The 14172-nt window shown below is 43.4% G+C and overlaps 2 protein-coding genes across 4 annotated transcripts in view; both read left to right on the forward strand.

Moving 5' to 3' along the window:
* The window catches only part of LOC121911176, a 374983-nt gene that overhangs the window by 216912 nt on the left and 143899 nt on the right, over positions 1–14172 (forward strand). The window lies entirely within an intron of this gene.
* LOC121911170 (cullin-9) overlaps positions 1–14172 on the forward strand; it is a 51545-nt gene that overhangs the window by 2148 nt on the left and 35225 nt on the right. For 2 of the 3 annotated variants that reach the window (XM_042432401.1, XM_042432403.1), the window contains exons 2-10: positions 332–1030; positions 4619–4773; positions 6459–7067; positions 7250–7391; positions 7473–7663; positions 9527–9713; positions 9796–10041; positions 11796–11994; positions 13515–13716. In XM_042432401.1, coding sequence (XP_042288335.1) covers positions 332–1030; positions 4619–4773; positions 6459–7067; positions 7250–7391; positions 7473–7663; positions 9527–9713; positions 9796–10041; positions 11796–11994; positions 13515–13716 — 2630 coding nt within the window. Of the gene's footprint in view, positions 1–331; positions 1031–4618; positions 4774–6458; positions 7068–7249; positions 7664–9526; positions 9714–9795; positions 10042–11795; positions 11995–13514; positions 13717–14172 lie in introns of all 3 variants that reach the window. The other variant, XM_042432400.1, reaches the window with a different exon arrangement.

A 14172-nucleotide genomic window follows, 5' to 3' on the forward strand; every position in this document is an offset into this window, starting at 1 on the left:
CCATAAACATGAACTCACTGAAACTTGTTTTCATGCGTTTCTGTGATGCTCCTCAAAACTTTTATAAAGTAAATTTTATAACTTTTTAGCTGAAGTCTGTGCTGCTCTGCTACAGCGCTCTCCACGAGGTCTGTGGGCTTATGGGAAATGTAGTAAAAACATGAATATTGAATAAACAAGGAAATTGGATTGTTTTTAAAAAAAGTCAGTTTATTTAAATTATTAACAAATGTTAATGAGCTCTTCTTACTTCTCAAACAAAAGGAGCGATTAAAATGATAATTATTGAATGTCATGTGACGCGTCGTGTGACCCTCTGCTGTCTCCTCAGTGACCATGGTGGGCGAACGCCGCAATGGGAACCTGCTGGTCCAGCTTGGCCCGAGGCTGCAGGCGTATCCTGAGGAGCTGATCCGCCAGCGCCGCACCCATGACGGCCAGACGGAGTACCTGATTCGCTGGTGCCTCATCACCATCGATGACGGCTCCAGCTCCGGGAGCAACGGCGGCGAGGCGAGCGGGACGGGTGGCGGCGGCTCCGGGGTGGGCGGGTCCGGCGGCTCGACGTCAGGCGAGACCAAACCGGAGAACATCCTGATGTGGATGTCGACGGAGGACGTGTACGCCAACTGCCCCACCCTGCTGGGCAAGAGGAAAACAGACTCACAGCGCCCCCTGCAGCCACAGGAGAAACAGCAGGGCGGCGAGTCGGCAGATGGCGGCGAGAGGAGCGGCGGCGAGTTCCCGACAGACGTCACCTTCGACGAGGTGGAGCTGTCGGACATGAAGGAGGACGTGAAGAACCTGGTGCGCCGCGCCAGGAAGCAGATGGCCAAGAAGAGCGACTTCTCCATCAGCATCACGCACACCATCCACGTGCTGAGCGCCTACGCCAGCATCGGCTCGCTGGTCGGCGTCTTCAAGGAGACCGGCGCCCTCAACCTGCTGATGGAGCTGCTGTGCAACAAGGAGACGCAGACCAGACGCAGCGCCGGGAAGATGCTGCGAGCGCTGGCGTCACATGATGCAGGTAACTCAGACTTAATACTGCTCTGTGATTGGCTGGCAGGTTTTCAACGTCTGCTCTAGGTGTAGTAACTGCAGGTAACCATAGCAACGGCACCGATGCTTCAGGCTCTGTCAGCAGTTCACTGACTGAGAGCCGCAACGATTAATTGATTAGTTGATCAACAGAAGCTCAAAGGACAAAACACTGAACGCTGATCTCTCCAGTTTCTATTGATCACATGATCAGATTGATTAATGGAGAGTTAAACTGACTGGAGACACATTAAAGCTGATTCACACCAGTTTACATTCACGCCAGTTTACATTCACGCCAGTTTACATTCACACCAGTAGCTCAGTTCATTTGATCGGTGTATCACAGTCTTATTGATCGGTGTATCACAGTCTTATTGATCGGTGTATCACAGTCTTATTGATCGATGTATCACAGTCTTATTGATCGATGTATCACAGTCTTATTGATCGATGTATCACAGTCTTATTGATCAGTTAAACCTAATGAACGTCTGCAGTGACGAACTCGATTTCAACGTTTCCACAACATAAACATCATTTACTCACTGAGTTGACTGAAGGTCTGTGTTTAGGTTCAGTCACAGCAGGATGGATGGATGAATGAGTGAATGAATGGATGAATGAGTGAATGAATGAATGAATGAATGAATGAATGAATGAATGGATGGATGGATGAGTTAATGGATGAATGAGTGACTGAATGAATGAATGAATGAATGAATGACTTAATGGATGGGTGAGTGAGTGAATGAATGAGTGAATGAATGGATGAATGAATGAATGACTGAGTGAATGAGTGAGGCTGCATGTGAGCTTGTAACAAAAAGAGAAAACAGTTTGCTGACGTCGGCCTTTCGTTCAGTATCTGTTAGCTTGCGTGTGATTGGTCGAGAACAGTTTCTCCTCGTCATGTGACGCCTCGTTCGACTCGCTGTGTTTCTGCAGTAAACAAACAGAAACCTGCTAGCGTAGCAACATCGATGCTACAAACAACCCAGAAACACGTTTCACTCACAGCTTTAGTTTTCAACATTTTATTTAGTTTTAGTCTCGTTTTCATAGTTTTTGTTGTTATTTTGAAATAATCTGACACCGTCTCGCTCACTGAAACGTGAGACGATGATGATGATGATGATGATGATGATGTTTCAGTGAGTGATGAAGGTCGGACGAGACACAATGAACATGATGAAGTCTGTTAATCAGCCTGCTGTTTTTATTTATCAAGACGTCGAGACAGAAACACGACGAGAACTAAACAAACAAACAAATAATATCACTATAATAGTGTTCATATTAATAACAACAATAATAATAATAATTATAATAATGATAATAATAATGCCAGACAGTGATCGCTGCTGGGAGTGTGTGTGTGTGTGTGTGTGTGTGTGTGTGTGTGTGTGTGTGTGTGTGTGTGTGTGTGTGTGTGTGTGTGTGTGTGTGTGTGTGAGTAATTAATTACAAAAGGGTGATAAAAAGGAAGTAATAAATAAATAAATGAGGAGAGTAAAAGTATAATTATCTCTGAACGCAGCCTGATTATGTTGCTGTGACATCATCAGCTGCTAATAATAATAATAATAATAATAATAATAATTGATCAATTCCAGCTGCAGCTCGCTGTCAGTCATCCGATCAATAACTCTCTTGTCAGACGTGTTTTTATTGATCGATCATTCTGAAGCTCAGTGGCAGGTTTGCTCACTGAGGAAATGTTTGATTTATTGATCACGATCAGATTTAATCTGATTGTTTCAGTTTCACTCGTCAGTCGTTTCTTCAGACCTTCAGAACCCAGACGTTTAATCAATCAATAATCCATAACTACTCCGATGATTGATTGATTGATTAATGACAGATAAGTGAACATCTGTGTCTCATGAGTTGACATGTGATACATCAGCTGACCCACAACTCCAGACTGATGCTTCATAGACCAAGAAGCGATTGATCGATTGAGAAAATCATCATTTACATTAATCAATAATAAAACAATCGTTTTTTAAAATAAATGTTTTCATGGTGAGTATAAATACTAGATATTAATAATTAATCATAAATCTGAAATTCACATCAGATATGTCTTTGATTTTCTAATTGTTGACACACATGATATATAATAAAATATATAATAATATATGTCATAAAATATATAATAGAATATGTAATAATATATATAATAATACATGTAATAAAATATATAATAGAATATATAATAATATATATAATAGTCTCATAAACAGAGTTTTTGAACTAGTTAAATCAGTGATCAGACACAGTTTGCTGCTCTTCTTCTTCTTCTTCTTCTTCTTCTTCTTCTTCTTCTCCTGCTGCTGCAACACATTTTATATTTTTCTTGTTGGTTTTTTGGTGACATGTGGAGCAACTCCTGGGCGGGGAGCAGCTGAGAGTTTTTCCCATGAGTCATCAGGGCCGCGGGGGAGGAGGAGCTCTCACTCTGCATGTCTTTCTATAAAAAGCCCAGTTAATGGAGTGCGGTTGATTAAGAGAAACGTTTGATTCCTCAGACGATGCTTCATGTTTTCCTCCACGAGCTGCTCAGAGTCCATGCTGCTTCACGCTGGTTCCACACTCACACCAGTCACACCAGTCACACCAGTCACACCAGTCCAGCACAGTGACTCAACTGTCTGTCGGCTCTTCAGCAGGTGTAGTTTCAGCTCTGCTCCTGCGGGAGGCGCCGCTGCTCTTACGGGGGGGGCGTGGCTGCTCCTGCGGGGGGCGTGGCTGCTCTGGTGGGGGCGTGGCTGCTCCTGCGGGGGGCGTGGCTGCTCCTACGGGGGGCGTGGCTTCTCCTACGGGGGCGTGACTGCTCCTGCGGGGGGCGTGGCTGCTCCTACGGGGGCGTGGCTGCTCCTACGGGGGCGTGGCTGCTCCTGCGGGGGGCGTGGCTGCTCCTACCGGGGCGTGGCTGCTGCTGACTGTTGACCTCAGCTGAGTGAACATGTTGAACCAAAGTGGAGGAGAGATCAGGTCTGGATGTATCAGACTGATCACTGACAACCGCTGACGTTATATTATATTCAATGTACAACAACAACAACAACAACAACAACAGTCCACAACAACTGATAAACAATGAACCCAAACAGTGAAGCAACAACTGCAGGAAGTTGGATGATCCTGTGAATGTTACAGGAACTTTATATTATATTTCATATTTAACTATCATCCATATTTATGAAGCTTCTTCTCAACAGTTTCAGTGTTTTCTTCTTCTTGACGTGTGTTTGAACTGTTTCTACTGCAGCAGCTGATCATACATATAATATATAATATATAATATATGAAATATAAAATATAATATATACAATATATATAATATAATATATATATATAATATATATAATATATATAAGACATAAAAAATAAAAGAATCTCAGTCAGTAAAATACACTGATGCTCCTGTTACTCTGTTTAATAAGACATTTATATACTGACTGTCTCCTCCAATCTCCTCCTGTCTCCTGTCTCCTGCTGTCTCCTCCCGTCTCCTCCCGTCTCCTCCTGTCTCCTCCTGTCTCCTCCTGTCTCCTCCTGTCTCCTGCAGGGAGTCGTGCGTACGTGCTGCTGTCTCTCAGCCAGCAGGACGGCATCGAGCAGCACATGGACTTTGATAATCGCTACACGCTGCTGGAGCTGTTTGCAGAAACCACGTCGTCAGAGGAGCACGGCATCTCCTTCGAAGGGATCCACCTGCCGCAGGTAAACATCACTCCTAAAACCAGTTAAACCAGTAAAACCAGAGGGCTGTTCCATTAAGGTGGCTAACAGGATAGCTGATAGTTCTGTTCCATCACTGTGGCTGATATGAGTCTCAGCTCAGTAACCATGGTAACCGTGGCAGGTTAACGGTCCAGGTCAGCAGACGCTTCCATCAAGTGTCTTTTCACACTCGCATTAATATAATATAATAATAATTTTAGAAATAAAAGTGTTATTTATTCACTCAGAAGACAAAAACTATCCAAACTATGAGCTCCTGCTTCACATGGATACAGTGGTGACTGCTCATAGTGATCAGCTGTTTACATGGATACAGTGGTGACTGCTCATAGTGATCAGCTGTTTACATGGATACAGTGGTGACTGCTCATAGTGATCAGCTGTTTACATGGATACAGTGGTGACTGCTCATAGTGATCAGCTGTTTACATGGATCAAAAAGCTTTTTATGCTGTTTAAATAAGTCGCCTACAGAAATCAATCAGTCCCAAATGTGCACACTGCGTTTGAAGAAAAGGTTCTAATAATCATCTGCTTATAGACAGACGTGATCATTATAAGCTGTTTCCACTCTACTTTATATTAAAGTTAATGTTTAACGTTCAGTGATGCTTGTAAATGACACCATAATTATAAATATACATCAGATATTATCCAGTCTAGTGATAATAAAACCACAGTCACTGATCTGAACGCTCATTTATTAACAAATACCAGTGCTGCTCTTCACTTCCCCACCCAGACTCATCAAGCCGGATGCAGGGGTTGAACCATCAACCTTCTGGTGACCAGTTCTCTCCTCTAACCTTTAAACCATCACTACCTGCCTACAGGTGTCGAGTCGTCTCCTTCACCTTGTTAACTGCAGCAGTTTTTGGTGAAACTTCTTTATATTCTTCATATAGTTTCATCAGCAGGTTTGTTCTGTTCGCTCTAGTTTTCTCTTCTTTATGCGACACAGTTTCGTCTTTTCTACAATCGACTGTTCTGGGTTGTTTACGTCCTGCGTGCACACTGCAGGTTTACTCCAGTCTGGATAGACGTGAGCGCTGACTAGACGCAGTTTAGACGCGTCAGACTTTTTCAAGTGAGCGCAGCTTTCTGTAGCTGCGTTAGTGGAACGGTCCTCTAATCTTACAGGCTCAGTTCAGCCAAACCCTGGTTTCCTCTCCAGGTAAACGATGTTCACATTAACGCTTCAAGTTGAATATAGAAACATGATGAAGCAGAGAACTGCAGCATCAGCAGGTTCACTTCACTGTGCAGAGATTTCAGCTGTTTCCTGTCAGTAACGACTCCGATCGGCGTCTGTTTCCTGTCAGTAACGACTCTGATCGGCGTCTGTTTCCTGTCAGTAACAGACTGAAGACTGTAAGTCATCGTTTCCATGGAGACCGCATCACCTACATACTCATAAACCTTCAGGAGTCATCACATGTTCTGGTCCAAGATTAAACATAATTTAACCCTGAATGTTTCAGTCAGATGGCTTGTTGTTGTTGTTGTTGTTGTTGTTGTTTGAGGTCACAGCGTCTGATTAATCACCTGATCGATCGATCAGTTGGATCTCTGGCAGCTCAGATGTCCAACATGGCTGCTGTTATAAAGTGTATTGATCTGGTTTTAATATGTGTTGTTGTTTGTTTGTTTGTTTGTTTGTTCAGATTCCAGGGAAGCTGCTGTTCTCTCTGGTGAAACGTTATCTGTGCGTCACGTCACTGATGGATAAGCTCAACACGGCGGGGGCGGAGTCTAGCTCTGACAGACAGGACGCCAGCCCCTCCCCCGCCTCCTGCTCCTCCTCCAGCACCGCCCACCAGACGGAGCACCTCCGCATGCAGCGCGAGTTTGACTTCACCATGGCGATGGCCAACCTGATCTCGGAGCTGGTCCGGGTGATGGGCTGGGACCGCAACCGCCAGCCGCCCGACGGCTCCGCCCAGCACCTGGGAGGAGGCGGGGCCTGCGGGAAGGAGCAAGGGGAGGAGGCGTCCCGCCCCGTCCTCAGGTCCATCTTTCAGCCTCGCTTCTGCGCCTCGCCCGTCGCCCTCACCGCCACCGTGGCCGCGCCTGCCGCCACGCCGCCAAAGAAGAAGACGGGAAACGGCTTCAAGACGCGCTCGGACTTCGCCAGCCGCTCGGCCTACGTGGAGTACGTCCAGGACAACCTGAAGAGCGGCATGACGGTCCGCATGCTGGAGGACTACGAGGAGGTGAGCGCCGGAGACGAAGGAGAGTTCCGCTACAGCAACGACGGCTCGCCGCCCGTTCAGGTGAGTTTATAGCTGATAACTTCCTGTTACAGGCCGCAGCTCCTCCTGCTGGTCGGAGGACTGAAGCCATATTTACTGAAAGACGGTGACGACACGTAACGACTTCAACTAGTGTCTGATATAGAAAATCAGTTTGACCTTGATGTGTTCTTCACGCCCCCCCCCCCGTGTGCTGTGTTCAGGTGTACTGGAACTCCCTGTCCAGGACTTACTGGGTCCACTGGCACATGGTGGAGATCCTGGGCAGCGGCAGCAGCAGTCAGAGCGAGAAGGAGACTCAGGAGAAGGCTTCATCTCTGACCGAGACGATCAAACTCACCGCAGGTAACATCAGACGTCCACCTGTTTGTCTTCCAGGAAGTGAACACGTTAGTTTATCTTCTTCTTCTTCTTCTTCTGTCTCAGTGAGTCAGACGTTCTTCTCGAAGCCTCCCGGCGGTCTCTACTCGCTGCCGTACCTGTCGGAGGGTCTGCACATGGAGCCGGTGGCTCTGACTCGGGCCGAGTGGTGGGAGATCCTCTTCTTCATCAAGAAACTGGAACCGAAACAGCAGCAGGAAGTGAACAGCATGCTGCTGCAGAGCCTCGACGACCAGGTAGGACACCAGCTGACTCTTATTTCAGAGTAGGATGAAGAGTAGGAACACGGGAGCGAAACATCATTCATTTAAAAAATTATGTTTTAATTCTGTGTCCCGTGTTTTGTTTGTGTGTTGCCATGGCAACTTGAGCCATGTGGATAATGTCGGCAGTAGGGACGGGCATTTGAAGAAATTTCCTTAATCGATCATCGGGAAAATCAACAATCAATTATCGATGAATCTTTTTTTATATGTATTAAAATGCCGATGGCAGAAAATACTAAAGAAAGTGTGTTTTTCCTCAGTGAAATCCTCTTTATACAAGACAGTGAAGCTGCTGATATGAGGCCTCGTAAAGGCAGCGGAGCCTCTGAGCCAACAAGCCAAAGCTACGGCGCTCGTCATAAATCATATCAAACCATAATATGTAAATAAAAACATATGATATTATTTAGTGCTGACAATTTTTACCTAAATGTAACTTGAATAAATCCAAAAGGCAGCCGAGAGAATAAAGTTACTGCAGCCTGCTGGTGGTTGTTGTTGAGGAAGATGAAGGGAGCGACGCTGCAGACGTGTTGGCCGCCGTGCATCGCAGGATTCATTCACCAGTGTCGTGCATCATCGGGGTCGTCGTTGTGTTGTAGGTATACACGGCGTTGCAATGTTTCGCCTCGCTCTCTTCATGTTTACTCCCGTCTAGTTTCTACGGCAACCCGCCGGCAGCTGAGTATTCATTTTCCCTCTTGAATTGAAACTGCTGGTTGCAGCACGTTCATTGCAACTTCAACACACATACATACATAACATACTTTGATACAAACGTCGATCAATCGGTCGGTCAATCATCGATCATCGATTAATCACGCCCATCTCTAGTCGGCGGGGTTGCACGGCTCTGATCGGTCCGATTGGCCGCCACAGCATGACGTCGTTGTGTTTCTCCAAAACTTGATTCTGGATCAGCCTAAACGAACGACGTCCGTTCCGATGAACCCGGGGTCGTAGTTATTGATTTTATGTGCATCTGACTGAAACGTTCATTCGACGCGAGGCCATAAAAATCAACGGTAGAGCTGCAACAAGTCGATTAATCGATCAACAGAAAATGAACCGCCAACCATTTAGATAATTGATTAATCGTTGCTAATATTCTCTGGTTGATCTTTGTTTTGTGGACAAAACAAGACAGTTGACGACGTCGTCTTTAGGAAACACTGATCAATATTTTTCACCATTTTCTGACATTTTATGGACCAAACAACTAATCGATGAATCAAGAAAATAATCAACAGACTATTTAATAATGAAAACTATTGTTAATTGCAGCCCTAATCAGCTGTGACCTTTCAGTGTGTCTCATTAAAGCTGCAATGTTTAGTCTATTAATTGATGAGTTGATTGACAGAAAATTAATTGCCAAAGATTTTTAAAATCAAATAATAATCCAAGTTATATAACAAAAGGGAAAAATTCAGTGTTTCTAGCTTCTCAGATGTGAATATTCAGTTTTATTCTGCTCTGTGATGCTAAACTGAATCTTTGGTTTTAGACTGTCGGTCAAACAAAAGTAACCACAGACTCATGTGAATTAATAATTACAGATAAATAAATACAGATGACACAAATTAAAAATGAAGATAAATTAATCTGCGGAGTGATGGCAGGTTTTAGTCCTACAGTCCTTCAACCAACAGTCCAAAAAAGCTTGTTGCTCACGGCGACGCCTTCAAACGTCTTGTTTTGTCTGATCAACATTTGAAAACTCCAGAATAATCAGTTTGCTGTCATGCACAACAAAGAAAGGCTTAACGTCGCTTGATGACACAGACTCCTGGCTCCTGACCTGATTATTGATTATCGTATCGTTTCCTCCAGGAGGCGGAGCTGGACGACTCGGCTCTGATCAGTCTGTCTGTCCCCGGAGACGTGGCCAAGAAGCTGCTCCACTACCTGAAGCAGAAGCTGCCGTCGTCCTGCCTGAGCGACCTGCTCTGCTCCCACGCCTTCTGCAAACACTACCTGAGGAGAGGAGGAGGATGTCTGGAGGACGAAGAGCTGCTGGGTGAGGACGCCGCCTCCAAACCGCCCGTACCTTCCTCGACTTTATGGAGATGATGAGTCTGACTGTTTTGTTTTTTTTCCAGCTGAAGGTTCTCTGGGTTCATCTGGCCTGGGAGGAGGAGGAGGAGCAGGAGGAGGAGGAGGAGGACAGAGCGCCTCCTCTTCATTGTCAGCCTCGGCCTCCTCTTCCTCTGCGATGGGCTCCGTCTCTAAAAAAGCCAAGAAGGAACCTCCCGCCGACTCGGGCTGCGGCAGCCCGGAGACGGAGAGCGAGCTGCCCACAGAGGACGACAGCAAATACCCCGACGACCTGGAGGACAAGATGAAAGGTGAGAGATCATCTGAGGGGGGGGTCGCCGCGGCAACAGACTCACAACGCAATCCATATAAAAAATATTATAATATACATCTTTGTTTATCCAGCCGAGGGGAATCCTTCACACACTGGGACCACAGAAAGCTGGACAACAAGTAAACTTCTAAACACAGAAATTACAAAGTGCTTTACAGGAAGGGAAAGGTTGAGATGATTTATAATTAAATGCACAACTTACCAATTAGAATTTAAAGTTAAATAATCAAGATCAGATAAACTCGTGACTGATTTGTTTTCTCTGAAAGCTTCATCACCTTTACGTCATATCGTCTCTTGTGGGGTTCCCCAAGGCTCCGTGTTAGGACCACTGCTCTTTTTTATTATACATCCTCTGTGGATTTCATGTTCAAGGATAATTCTGTGATTTTATTCTTCACAAAGAGTAAAAACAGTGATAAGATAGTAACTCTCCTGCTACAGATCTACAGCAGGACAGGCTGGTGAAGCTGTTGTTGGAGGATCATCAGAGGGCTGTTCCATCAACGCAGCTACAGAAAGCTGCGCTTACTTGAAAAAGTCTGGCTAGAATTAACTTTATTTGTTAATAAATGAGCGTTCAGTAGTGTTGCCCTTCAGATCAGTGTGGTCATATTATCAGTAGACTGGATAATATCAGATGTATAATTAAAATTACAGTGTCGGCAACTTTAGAGAACCAACTTACCAACATTATCAAACTCTTTGACACATTTTCTCTTTCACAAAATGTCCGTTAACAAACATTAAGTTGCAGTTGGAGATAAAGAAACTGTAGAAGGATATAAATACAGTCTGTCCGGGTCAAACATCACTATAATATCATCACCTTTTCTTTATTTCTCATGCAGAAAACCATCTAACTGACATGTGTATATTTATTACCCTACATGAATACAGAGTTACTGAATTTTATTGACTTTTGTCAGCGACGAGTTCCTTCTTTTCCCGGCAGCAGAACAGGTGAAGAGAGCGGTTAATGTCGTTACTATAAGCAGTTAATACTGTAAACATTTAAACACAGCAGAAGGATTCATGGTTTAGACTTTATTTATTTATTTTTTTGTCTTCACAGCTTGAACAAAATGAGTGAATGAATAAATAAATAACTTCAAAATAACGCTGGCACACTTCTATTTCTTAAATTATAAACGCTGAGCTTTTAAATAAAAGGTTCACGAAGAAAATGGAGATTTACTTCAGTAAGAACTTCACAGTTCTGCTATTTTGTTTCCTGAACACAGACAAGTGATGCGAGTGTGAAAAGACACTTGATGGAAGCGTCTGCTTCCGTCTGTTGGACCTTCTTTGACACGCAGCTGAGTTAAGTTTGACCTTTAACCTGCCACGGTTACCATGGTTACTGAGCTGGGACTCATATAAGCCGCAGAGATGGAACAGAACTCTCACTTAAATTAGCGAAGCTATCCCGTTAGCGGCCAGTTCATTGTTGGTTTGTTCACAATTTAAAAAAAAAAAGTAATAAAATTCTACGCTGATGACACTCAGATTTATTTTCCCATCCTGCTGGAAGATCCTGATCCTGATCATTATTGTATCACTTACATTCAGTATATTAATGATATAATCCTTCCTTTATACATCCTCATTCATTCATTCATCTCCTCCAGACTCCACTGCAGCAACGCGCTCTCCTTTTGGTTTTGTTTAAAAAGTGAAGCGGTTGTGACGTGATGCGGTGTTAAAGCTCCTCTCCGCTGTCCTCTGCAGTGTTTAACAACCCGCGTGTTCAGGGGAAGAAGACGGTGTTGGAGAAGCTGGGCGAGGTGGTGGACATCCTGAAGAAGGGGGGCTCCGTCTCGGACCAGGCCCAGCAGCTGGCCGCCGTCCTCTTCATCACCAGGCTGCTGGAGGAGAAGGGGGCCCAGGAGAAGAACTCTATGAGGAGCGACTCTGCCCAGACCATCCGGTGAGAGAGAGACCCTACTTACTTTACTTTCCATGTGATGCTACTTTCTACATTTCAGAGGGAAATATTGTACTTTCTACTCCACTACATTTATTTGACAGCTTTAGTTACTTTTCAGATGAAGATTTGACACAATGGATAATATAACAAGCTTTTAAAATACAACACATTGTTAAAGATGAAACCAGTGGTTTCCAACCTTTTTGTCTTTTGACGTCTTACAAAAAGCAGTGTGTAGTCGGGGTCACATTTCACATGTCTATGAGTTGTTAACAGCTCCACCAAATAGTGATTTTTCCCTCTAAACTTCTCGCATGCTTTCATTTCAATAAATGTTCAAATGATCCAATATTTCAGCAAAAATCAAAGATTAGAGAAAAAGTCCAAAAACTGAAAACAGATTTGTGTATCAGAACTTTGTTTTTTCTTCTTTCCTCTCCCATTAATCATCTCACCACCCCTCAGATTTATCTGCTGACCCTTTGGAGGGGCCCGACCCATAGGTTGGGAACCACTGGACTAAACTAGCTAACTGTATATAAAGTAGTGTAAACTAGCTCCACCTCCAGCAGCTACAACAGTAACATGCTGCTCTAACACTGATGCTTCACTATTAATAATCTAATGATGTCATATATAATAATATATCAGTCAGAGGGACCAAACCACTACTTTTACTGCAATACTTTAACTACATCAAGCTCATAATACTTATGTACTTTTACTGCAATACTTTAACTACATCAAGCTCATAATACTTATGTACTTTTACTGCAATACTTTAACTACATCAAGCTCATAATACTTATGTACTTTTACTGCAATACTTTAACTACATCAAGCTCATAATACTTATGTACTTTTACTGCAATACTTTAACTACATCAAGCTCATAATACTTATGTACTTTTACTGCAATACTTTAACTACATCAAGCTCATAATACTTATGTACTTTTACTGCAATACTTTAACTACATCAAGCTCATAATACTTATGTACTTTTACTGCAATACTTTAACTACATCAAGCTCATAATACTTATGTACTTTTACTGCAATACTTTAACTACATCAAGCTCATAATACTTATGTACTTTTACTTTCACCAACTGCAGCTTTTTTACTCTTAATCATGATTTTACAAATAAAATTCAGGCTTTTGAAATGATTTTCGTGTTTGTTAAATGTTTAAATATGAAATGTTTTAACCTGTGAGGCCACTGTGTGGTCCTTTCTGCCTCTGGAGGAGCTGGAGGGCAGTTCATGGTGTCTGGGTCGAGCTGCAACTAACCATTGTTTTCATTATTGATTATTTTCTTGTCTTATTGATATGGAGTTTACTATCACTTCTGTTAAATAAGCAACTAATTGTCACATCTGAGAAGCTGAAACCTGCAAATTTTGGAATTTTTTCCTTGAAAAATGACTAAAATAAGTCTTTGATTCTTTGTGTGCGTATCAGCTGTGTATTCGGGGTTCCTTTTATTTAACTGTGACGTCGTGTTTGTTCTCTTGACAGCGATAAGGTGCTGAAGCTGCTGGTGGAGCTGCTGGGCTCGTCCTCTAAAGACGTGGTGATCAGCACGCTGAGGCTCACGCACCTCCTCATGGTCAAATACGAGTGGAGGGTTTCCTTCGCCACCGAGGGCGGAGTCAAAGCCATCCTGTCCTGCATGCAGGAGTTCTGCTCCGTCGCACACGTGCAGCAGCTGGCGCTGGCGGTGAGAAAAAAAACATCACGGAGCTTCACCACATATCACGTTTATGTTTCTCAAGTTCATATGATCCTGAAACAAGACGGTGATGGTTTTTAAACAACGTTGAACTTTTTATAACCCTGAAAAAAAAATGTTTATATTTCTCAATGTCAGGTTCCAAAGAAGTATTGTTGAGGTATCAGTACATCCTGTATTATTTTGGCACTATTAATATATATTTAAGAAAAATAAAACACAACTCTGCCACATGTTCTTATTGAGACAGTTAGGTTTATAATAAAGAAGCTTCCTGCTTCCTGTTTCCTTCCTGAGACATTAAACACGGACGCTAATATTAAAATGGAAAAAAGAGTAAAGTATGAGGACATGATCAGAAGGATGTTAAATGTCTAAAATGAGTCACAGAAGAAGAGAGTGGTAGAGTAAGAACACTGACGATCACAACGAATAACAATCCAA

This window comes from Thunnus maccoyii, chromosome 14 (assembly GCF_910596095.1).
Source record: "Thunnus maccoyii chromosome 14, fThuMac1.1, whole genome shotgun sequence".
Classification (NCBI taxonomy): Eukaryota; Metazoa; Chordata; class Actinopteri; order Scombriformes; family Scombridae; genus Thunnus; species Thunnus maccoyii.